At 41.1% G+C, this 10,473-nt stretch overlaps 2 protein-coding genes across 2 annotated transcripts; one reads left to right on the forward strand and one right to left on the reverse strand.

Annotated features, from left to right (window-relative positions):
* Positions 1-906: 906 nt before the first annotated feature.
* Positions 907-1,878, reverse strand: LOC143825382 (olfactory receptor 14A16-like). The gene has a single exon (XM_077313409.1). It carries the CDS (start codon positions 1,876-1,878, stop codon positions 907-909), a length of 972 nt encoding a protein of 323 aa, XP_077169524.1.
* A 6,920-nt stretch (positions 1,879-8,798) lies between these two features.
* Positions 8,799-9,743, forward strand: LOC143825383 (olfactory receptor 6B1-like). Its single transcript, XM_077313410.1, has one exon. The coding sequence runs from the start codon at positions 8,799-8,801 to the stop codon at positions 9,741-9,743; it is 945 nt and encodes a 314-aa protein (XP_077169525.1).
* The last annotated feature ends 730 nt before the right edge of the window (positions 9,744-10,473 follow it).

A 10,473-nucleotide genomic window follows, 5' to 3' on the forward strand; every position in this document is an offset into this window, starting at 1 on the left:
ATTGAGGCGTCTGAGAGCAAAGAGGCTAGAGTCCAGGGACGGAGGGCAGGAGCTGCAGGGGCATGGCCAATCAGGGCAAATCTGACTGCACGCTGATTGACCCTATTTTAACTTGGACAGTCAGACATGTCCCACCCCCTAGTCTGTTTCATAAATATATAGAGGAACAACAATGGAGACGGATTCCTCTACCAAAAATGTACAAGGCTACTTTCAGTTTATTTTGACAATTCCTCTACCAAAAAATGTACAAGGCATCTGCTGCCAGTAAATTAATCTTTATTGATTTGTATGCGTGTGTTCTTATTTTTGCCGATGGCATATTACCTAGAATGCAACAATTTAAATAGCAGGTGATGGACTATGTATTCACACAGGCCTTTACATCAAGCACCAACATGTCTGCTTTAGATTATACTAGTACAGACACACTGGGAAACCAATAAGGCAATAAAAAATATCCAAATTGGACTTATACAGAGTCGTCTCTCTTCAGTTTCAGGTATTCTTTAATTCGTATTTCATACAAGTCCCGACACGTTTCGCCTACAGCTTTTTCAAGGGACGGTTTTTATATTTAAGGACCAACTTCAACTTATTAAGAAAGCTCTTGACAGAGCATAAGGTCATACTGTACCTAAACTTAGCTTGTGGTGTCTGTACTATTCGATATTTGTCTCTTCAATGGGACCCACCCCTCCCAGTTCATTCATTTTAGCTTTAGGTGAGAATAATATTCCTGAACATGCTAAATTTCCCCAAGCTGCACAGAAAATCAACATTTATATAGGTGTATCAGTTTGTAACCAACATTTACATTGACAAAAATTGTTGCCATTAAATTATACATGGAAGAAATAACCTAACAATATGTATACATCAGTAGTCAGAACAGAACTCAGCTAGTCATATTCGTATCCATTGGATTCTCTTCATCGGAAACTTTATCAAACAAAATTCAAAGAGCTTCTTCCACATCTTCTGCATGGCCATTTGAATCTCTTTGTTTCTCAGGCTGTAAATCATGGGATTCAGAAGTGGTGGCAAAACACTGTACAATGCAGCAGCCAGCAGGTCGATTGCAACAGAAGATATGGATTTTGGTCTCATGTAGGAAAAGATAGCAGTAGAAAGAAATAAGCAAAACACTGTCAAATGTGGGGTGCAGGTGGAAAAGGCTTTGGACCTGGCCTTGACAGACTGAATTTTAGAAACGGTAAAGAAGATGAAGCCATAAGAAGTTAAAATTAAAAAAAAGCAAAATGAGCAAATCACAATGGCTTCCACAAGAAGACCCACCACATTAGCTGCTGCATCAGTACAAGACATTGTTAGCAACTGGGGGATGTCACAGAAAAATTGTTTTATGCTACTGGTGCAAAAAGGTAACCTAAAAGTGTTTGCAGTGTGGAAAACAGCATTGATTATTATGCTGATCCAAGAAGCTGCTGCCATTTGGAGACAGGTGTTCCAGTTCATGATGAGGGTGTATTGTAGAGGATGACAAATTGCGACATAGCGGTCATAAGCCATGACAGTGAGAATGGTCAGCTCAGCACCTGCACCTGTCACCACTAAGAACACCTGCATGACACATCCAGAGAAAGAAATCAGTCTGCTGTTTGTCCATGCTATCGCCATGGATTTGGGGACCGTGGCTGTGATTAAACAAACATCTGATAATGACAGGTTGACAAGGAAGAAGTACATGGGACTATGGAGGGACTGATTCTGGACTACAGTCAGGACAAGAAGGAAGTTCCCCACCAAGGCAGCTGAGTAAATGAGAAAAAATACCACAAAATGTAAAATCTGGAGTTCGGGGAGACCAGAGAATCCCAAAAGGAAGAATTCTGTCACAGTGGTCTGATTTCCCATTTCTGCACTGAAATGAACCTGTATAGAAGAAAAGAAAATGTGTCATTGGGAAATAGTTGAGATGAAAGAAAAGCTTGCTGTTAGAAGTGGCATCATGGCTGGACTTCTGGGTGAGAGCCTTGAAACTTGGATTGCATACAAAACAAGGGGACTCTAGAAGCAGGCTCTAGCATTCACATGTGAAGTTTCTGGACCATTAAGACTACAGTCTAAAATTAATTGTTGAGAGTGGTAGAAAGTGCCACCAAATCTCAGCCAATTGATGGTGACCCCCTTGGGGTTTTCAAAGCCATTGCTTGCCTCTGCACCGCACCCCCAGCCTACCTTGCTGGTCTGCCATTCAAATTCTAGTCAGGGCCAACTCTCCTTAGATTCCAGGTTATTTTCACAAAAAGTAGTCTTCTAGGCCATTCTTTGAAAAAATGCTGCACCAAAAGAACATTGGAGAGCACCTTATTGTGTTATCAATTATACTGTTCCTACCAAAGGCCTGATAGATTACCAGAAAGAGATTATACAAAATTATCTCTCCCTATTATTTAGAATTCTGGTATTAAGATGTATACTGTAATTTCCTTTCATGGTGAACAGCCATTGTCTAACACTTTCAGTCTCCTGGTACTACAATTCAAGGGTGTGTATTGTTATACACACTTATGCTCCAATTCTAATTTCAAACTATTCAGGTTCCCTTTGTAAATTTGTTGACTTTTTGATAACATCCCCACTATGTTAAGTCGATGATACCATTATTTATACACAATAAAATGTTAATAATACTTAATACAATTACCGATTCTACCGTTGTTCTGTACTCACCAATGCCTGTGTTATTCAATCATCATTCTCCATCTTGAAATCTTGCTATACATTTGCAAACAAAACACATCTGTGACCTGAGAAGATGCAATGTAAGATTCCCCATTGCTTTCCCTTTGGACTGAAGAGATATTCCTTGAAGGAAGAAGAAATGGAGATGAAGAAGAGCTTGTTCCATTTTTGTCCTTATTAATGTATTTCAAACATGCTCCCTGGAGTCCTTTGTATCTCAGCAGCTTATGTTAAAACTTGTAAATTAGGACTACTCTCTGGTGTGCTGGTTTTGTAAAACGGACAATTAGGGAAAAAAGAGGTTGCATTATGTTGAGATCTGTACAGGGATCTGTGCTGACATGATAGGATACTATAAAAACAAGATTAGTTGGCAAAATGTGTAGGGAAATGTTGGGGATTTTAATTAAATATTAAAATGTATTATTACCTGATTTTGCCCCATTGGCCTTGATATTTTTCAATCTCCTAGATACTATTGTGACCTTTTTATTTTCTAATAGTCAACATTTAGCAAAACCCCAAAGCTTCTTTTTGAAATCATGATAAATTGTGTTAGAAATTAGTTTGTGTTATTAAATGAAATGTTGACATAGCCCACCCAAATATACAGAGAGAGAGAGAGAGAGAGAGATGATTCTAGGCATATGCAGTTATGTAATAGTAGAGTAGAGGTTCTTCTGGGTACGGAAGAAATAGGAGAATGCTAACCTTGCTAATCCGCACCTCATGTTTTTTAGCTTTCACTATCAGCAAATAGATGGGGAAGAAATGGAGATAGTGACAGATTTTATTTTCCTGGGCTCCAAGATCACTGCAGATGGGGACTGCAGCAAAGAAATTAAAAGACGCTTGCTCCTGGGGAGGAAAGCTATGGCAAATCTAGACAGCATCCTAAAAAGCAGAGACATCACCCTGCCAACAAAAGTGCGTTTAGTCAAGGCTATGGTATTCCCAGTTGCAATGTATGGCTGTGAAATTTGGACCATAAGGAAGGCCGAGCGTCAAAGAATTGAGGCTTTTGAACTCTGGTGCTGGAGAAGACTCTTGCGAGTCCCTTGGACTGCAAGGCGAACAAACCGGTCAGTCCTAGAGGAGATCAACCCTGACTGCTCTTTAGAAGGCCAGATCCTGAAGATGAAACTCAAATACTTTGGCTACCTCATGAGAAGGAAGGACTCCCTGGAGAAGAGCCTAATGCTGGGAGCGATCGAGGGCAAAAGAAGAAGGGGACGACAGAGAATGAGGTGGCTGGATGGAGTCACTGAAGCAGTAGGTGCAAACTTAAATGGACTCCGGGGAATGGTAGAGGACAGGAAGGCCTGGAGGATCATTGTCCATGGGGTCGCGATGGGTCGGACACGACTTCGCACATAACAACAACAACAAATCAGCAATTAGGCATAAGAAAATGTCTTAGCTTGTCTTGTACAAAGGACTAGCTTCCACATTGAGCCAGGAATGAAAGATGGGGAGGAGGAATTAAATGGCCTCCCAGCATGCAAGCAAATCAAAATTATGGAGTATTTTCCAAAAGAGAGTTCTAGTCTATATAATATGTCAGTCATAAATTACTTTGCTCCAGTGGTTGATGGCACAGATAAAGTTCAAGAAAATGCAGCAGAGGAGCCAGTTAAGGCAGAAACACACCAAGCTGAAAAAGCCAAAGGTGAAACGGCTATGAATTAGGTGTCTTGGGCAAATGAGGAAAAGGTTTTAAATGACAATTCTACAAATAACGATAGGGTAATGGGGAATTAATGAAACTGACTGCTAAAACACTCTTGTTTTCAAAAGGGCCCAGTCTAATTTCGTTCGGGCACTCCTCCAACTTCCATGCTGTGTAACCAGCTCCGTGGTGTGTCTGGAAACAGGAATGTTAATGGTCCAAGACAAAACCTGCCTGTCAGCAATAGGAATGTGGCTGAAATTAATACATAGTTTCTTTAACCCTCAATGGCAACTTCCAATCATCTTGGACTAAGGCTGTTCACAGAGGAATCCAAAGTCTGGGCTTCTACCTACCTTTATTATCCAAATTAGCTCATGATCAAGCTGCATCATTAGTTAAGCAGCGGATATGAGACAATCAACATCAACTGGACCTGAGTAAAGTTCCAACTTTTTTGGCCCAGTTAAAACAGAATATTTTCTGGCCACTTATCTGTCTCAACTGTTAATAAGTAAACAAAGAAGGGCATTTACCCTTGCAAGATGCTCTGTCTTGCCTTTAGCTCTTGTAGAGGGTCGCTATAAGAACATTCCCTTTACACTGAGACAATGTTTTTGTAGGAGTGGCATAATTGATACAAGAGAGCATATATTGTTCCACTGCCCTGCTTATGTAGACATTCATAGCAACTTGATCAAACCACTCCTTAAAAAGTTGCCAGAATATCATGATGTAGATCGAGCAAAGAGGCTGTTAAGTGATGAGTCCCTCCCAGGTGACAACTCAGCTGGCTAAGTTTTGTGCCGCCACCATAAAAATCCAATGCTCTAAAGTAGCATAATTTTAAGATCTATTTTAAATTGCATTATATTAAATGACCATATTCTTTTGGTCTTTTATGTATTAACTTCATATAACTAGGTCTGAACAACTGTAATAAAGTTTGATTAAGATTATGATCAGTCTTGTTTTCAGCTCCATTAAGAGTATGGAGGAACAGCCGAATAGTAGTACTCATGTGGTAACAAGCTTAAGAACTGAGGGACATTTGGGAAGAAGTTCTTCATGTAATATTCCCTGTACAAACCCATGATAAAAAAAAATACTCAGACTCTGGTACAAGACTATGAAGTGTGCTTGGCAGTCTGCCCTTTAATGGTCATCTACCAAAGTGGAATCAAAGCTAGCTTTCATGCATCATTTGTTTAATATACTTGAGAAGAATGTCTTCCCTATAGACCTGCTTACAATCCAAAAACCTACCTGGTTGACACTCCTTGGAGATATGCTGCAAAAAGGAATGACTAATGAGAGCCAATCAGTTCAAATTGCACTCTGCCAATGAGGACCAATCAGCTCGCACTTTACCAGAAGGGCTAATAAGGGACTAGCTCGCTGTCTCCATCTTCCTGCCAGTTTTAGAATTTGCCAGGTGGAAGAGGAGGTAGCCTCAGAGCATACCCTGCTGCCAGTAAGTTGCCCTGGCTTCTTTCAACTCAGAGTACCTGAGGGAGAGCGAGCTGCCTCCTGGGACAGCCTCTGTGTACCTTCAGGAGGGGGGATGTGGGAGGTCCAGAAATGTCCCCTCTGCTGGCCCACTGGGACCCAGGGCAGCCAGGAAAAGCTTCTGTCCTGGGAATGTTTACTCATGAGTAAGTCATGACTCTCAGCCAAGTATGGCCCATCCTCATAGTATAGCCCCTATCAGGAGGGAACTTTCAGACAGGACAGGCTAATAAGGGACAGCACTCCACCTCCAGCTTCCTGCCAGTTTCAGAAGTTTGCTGGGTGGAAGAGGAGCTGGTCTCAGAGCATGCCTTGCTGCCAATAAGTTGTCCTGTCCTCCTGCACATATTTATGTTTATAAGTATTTTTATAAACTATCACAATCTTTTAAAGGTCTGTTTTACTTTGGTAAACCTTGAACCTTGAGGACCCACATGACCACAAACCTCTCTGATCTGGGGAAACTTCAGTGGGGTAGGTGCCCCCAGGCCATCTGGCAACCAAGACTCTTCCCAGTGTATTGATGGCCAATCAGTCCCTGGGAAAATTCCATGTGAAAATTAATCTCTTTTCTGAGCCATTAAGCTAAACTCTAGTTCGATCTCTCTCTCTCTCTCTCTCTCTCTCTCTCTCTCTCTCTCTCTCTCTCTCTCTCACTAGATCGGGTTTGGGACATACATAAGAACATGGCTGACCTAGCTGGGAGGCCAGGGTCTTGTTGCCAGGTGGCTTGTGGGAAATCAACTGAGGTGGGCACCTGTTATCTCCCCTGCATAGGTCACTATTTGTAGGGTAGATTTCAGTAGGCAAGGGGATCTGCTTTCCCGGCTGAGAATGGTGCAGGTCCCAGAGCGTCTCTGGACTCCGCAGGTTGTGGTGCAGTCCACTGACTGCTAGGTCAGGCTCCCTCTCCCATGCTGTGCCAACCCTCCCTTAGGGAGGTAATAAAGCTGTGGCCTTGTTTATACCCAACAACTGTTCCGTGTCTTGTTCCAGCCAAAAATGCCCTCCTGCAAGTCAACCCCTCTAAGTTTTTTTCTATGTTTTATTTTCCTTTTTAATGTAAATGTCTATAATTTATATTTCTGTTTACTCTGGGAATGTCATCATTTGGGAATGCTGGGTTGGCCGTTAGACAATAATTCTCTCATCAACTAAAATAGCACACCATAATGAAGTCTCTAGTGATTGTACCTTTCAAAACTGTATAAAATTCAGTGCAAGTAAGAGCATTTAGTCTGTTGGAAGGACTGATAATCCACCTTATTGGGCACAGACATAGAATCGGGTTGATATCTGGAACCCAGGCAGAAAGTGTTTTACATCAGGCTTGAGAACATTGTCAAGGTATAGTTAACTTTTTAGATCTGACAGATGTATTTGATGTATTTAGATTTGACAGATGTATACACTGGAGTCCCGTGACCATTTCTTGTCAATCTCACTTTGCTGTAACTGCTTTGCCATCAACTTCATGCGGAAAAAAGGATGCTTTCTTATATCTGTCATATGATATGATGTAGCTGTAACCTGGCCATATGCATGCAAGGTACCTGCATGAATCACTAATTAAAAGGAAGCAGCCCATCATCTCAATCCATTGTAAGGGCTTCAATGTGGCCAGCTTTTTCAACAAAAGAGGGAGCAAGGGGCTTTTTTGGATAAGTATCTCACCCTACACAGCTACACAGGATGAGGACTATAGTAAATACTACAATTCAGAAAGCAAAGAAGCTGGCTGGAACCAATGCAAGTATTGGGCTGAGAAGAATGTGGTATACAGATTATAGGACTGTATGGGTAGTGAAGGCTACAATGATCTCATAAAATCTTGGAAACTAAGCAGGGTTGGACCTAGTGAGCATTTGAACAGGAGACCACCAAATAATCCTAGTATCACTACACATAGGCAGGCAGTCTCTTGCTTCTTGTTGCCAGGGGCTCATGGGAATTGCAATCCATGGACATCTAGAGATAGATACAGTTTGGTTACCCCTACCCTATCAGGCTGTCATAAATTGATTGCAATTTGATGGCTATAAAAGTAAAACACCTTCATTGATCAGGGAAACTTTAGTATTGTGGAACTTTAGTAACATTATATATACACAGTTATGGACCCTGGAGCCTTAAAATAATCTACATCTACTTGTTGTTGAATGCAAATCATATTCCATGTCATGATACCAATGGCGTCATTGTGACTGTTAACATGGGCAAATGTCATTACAACTACCACCAAAATAATAGTCTGAGCAAATCAACATATTGTCATTTAGTGGTGTTACGGCCAAGAAAGGACATGCAATTTGCAAATATAATTCGTGAAATGTGTACTTTCATCCATCTGTTTATTTCAATACAAGATTTCCTGAATTCATGAACTAATGTTTCTCTTATATCATGAAGCAAATGTAAAGTAAAATGTCAGGAATTGTTCAAGTTAAATATTTATGTATGTGGTTCCTAGCCAGAAGCATCTTCTGTTTATTGTGGATAATATAATTTTGGACTAGAGCTTTTTTACTGGAACCAGCAAGGCTCTTGAGTTTTCTCCCCTTCCCATATGGGGGTTTTCTTCTTGAATTCAACAGCAACTGTTCCTAACATAAACTCCTAACTGTGGTTAGGAGTGTAGACTTCTAATCTGGTGAGCTGGATATGATTCTGCTGTCCTCCACATGCAACCAGCTGGGTGACCTTGGGCTCGCCACAGCACTGATAAAGCTGTTCTGACCGAGCAGTGATATCTGCGCTCTCTCAATGTATTTGTATGTTTATACAAGTATAATCTAAATGATGTGTAAATATATGCACATCTACACTAAATGCCAGTCATGTCTCATTCTTCCAGAATAACCTTTTTCTCCCTCTCATCTTTTGTGTTTTTCAGTTCTGTGAATATCAAGCCATGGATAAATACGAGACAAATCAATCAGTGGTCAGTGAATTTATCCTCCTGGGGTTTGGGGATATCAGTGATTTCCAGATCCTTCTTTTCTTTGCATTTCTAGTAATCTACATTGTTACCATGGCTGGGAACCTGCTGATTGTTGCCTTAGTTGCAGCTGATCGGCATCTTCACACCCCCATGTATTTCTTTCTGGGGAATTTGTCTTGCTTGGAGACTTGCTACATCTCTACCATTTGGCCCCGGATGCTGGACAGCTTAGTGACTGGGCATAAATCCATGTGGGTGACTTCATGTTTTGCCCAACTGTATTTCTTTGGGGGCTTGGCTACAGCAGAATGTTATCTCCTTGCGGCCATGTCTTATGATCGCTACCTAGCCATATGCCAACCGTTGCGTTATGCAACCCTTATGGATGTCAGGTCCTGCCTGCAGTTAGCAAGTGGTTCCTGGATCATTGGCTTTATGGTTAACTCAGTGACAATCTACTTTATGTCTCAATTGATATTCTGCGGACCTAACATAATTGACCACTTCTTCTGCGATTTTTCTCCACTACTCCAACTGTCTTGCAGCAACACCCTCAACATCCAGCTACTGATATTTATTCTGTCAGCTCTGTTTGGATTGTTCCCTTTTCTTTTAACCCTCATTTCCTACAGCTGCATCATAGAAACCATTTTAAGAATCCCATCCTCTGTTGGGAGAAAGAAGGCATTTTCCACCTGCTCATCACATCTCATTGTGGTTACTCTATTTTATGGAACTATAGTCATTGTTTATGTAGTGCCCAAAAGCAACACACTCAGAGAACTGAACAAGGTATCTTCTGTCTTCTACACCATCTTGACTCCCTTGGTGAACCCCTTTGTGTACAGTCTGAGAAATAAAGACATTAAACAAGCTTTGAAAAAAATTCTCCAGCATTTTGTTGATTCATCATAAGCGTTGCTTCCCTGGTTCGTTTTGCTTCTAATGGGAATATTATTTTCAAAATGTTGCAAACACAATGTAGTAAAATTCATTTAATATGCCTAATTTTTTTGGCTTAAGGTCGATGGATTGTGAAAGCTTAGCCTCACAACAGATTTGGTATGTACCCATTAGTTCTTCATAGGAAAAACATTTCTAGAAAGTGTACTTAGGGTTGTAGTCACAGAAATGGGTATCAATATCAAACCCCACTTCAGGAGGGTATTTGTTAACTACTACTGAAAACCAAAAGCTGGATTGGATAGGCTCTGGTCTGATCCACTCATTAATAGGACTAAGTACACATCAAAACATGAAGTTGCCACATATTGAATGAGACCATTAATCCATCAAAGTATTGTCTGACTGGCAGTGAATCTCCAGGGTCTCAGAAAGAAGTCCTCCATATCACCTGCCACCTGTTCTTTTAAACTGGAGATGCAGAGAACTGAGCCCATGCCAAGCAGATGCTCTACCTCTGAGCTACATCCCCTTCTCTTAATAAATTTGTGCCTATGCGGAATCTCATACATTCCCTCAGATCTTGTGTCAAACCACAAACAGGGGAAGCTCTAAATGGAAGCCAAAGAACCACCCTGAAACATTGCTCTCCAGGAAGTACGTACATATTCCTCAGCCAGGTTTTGTGACGATTAAGCACTCCTGCATAGGTTATTATCTCGGCATACTCTCTTAACTCAGA

The sequence above is a fragment of the Paroedura picta genome, chromosome 16, assembly GCF_049243985.1.
Source record: "Paroedura picta isolate Pp20150507F chromosome 16, Ppicta_v3.0, whole genome shotgun sequence".
Lineage (NCBI taxonomy): Eukaryota > Metazoa > Chordata > Lepidosauria > Squamata > Gekkonidae > Paroedura > Paroedura picta.

Coding starts and splice junctions, on each gene's coding strand:
- LOC143825383 (XM_077313410.1), top strand. CDS start 8,799: ATGGATAAATACGAGACAAATCAATCAGTGGTCAGTGAATTTATCCTC.
- LOC143825382 (XM_077313409.1), bottom strand. CDS start 1,878: ATGGGAAATCAGACCACTGTGACAGAATTCTTCCTTTTGGGATTCTCT.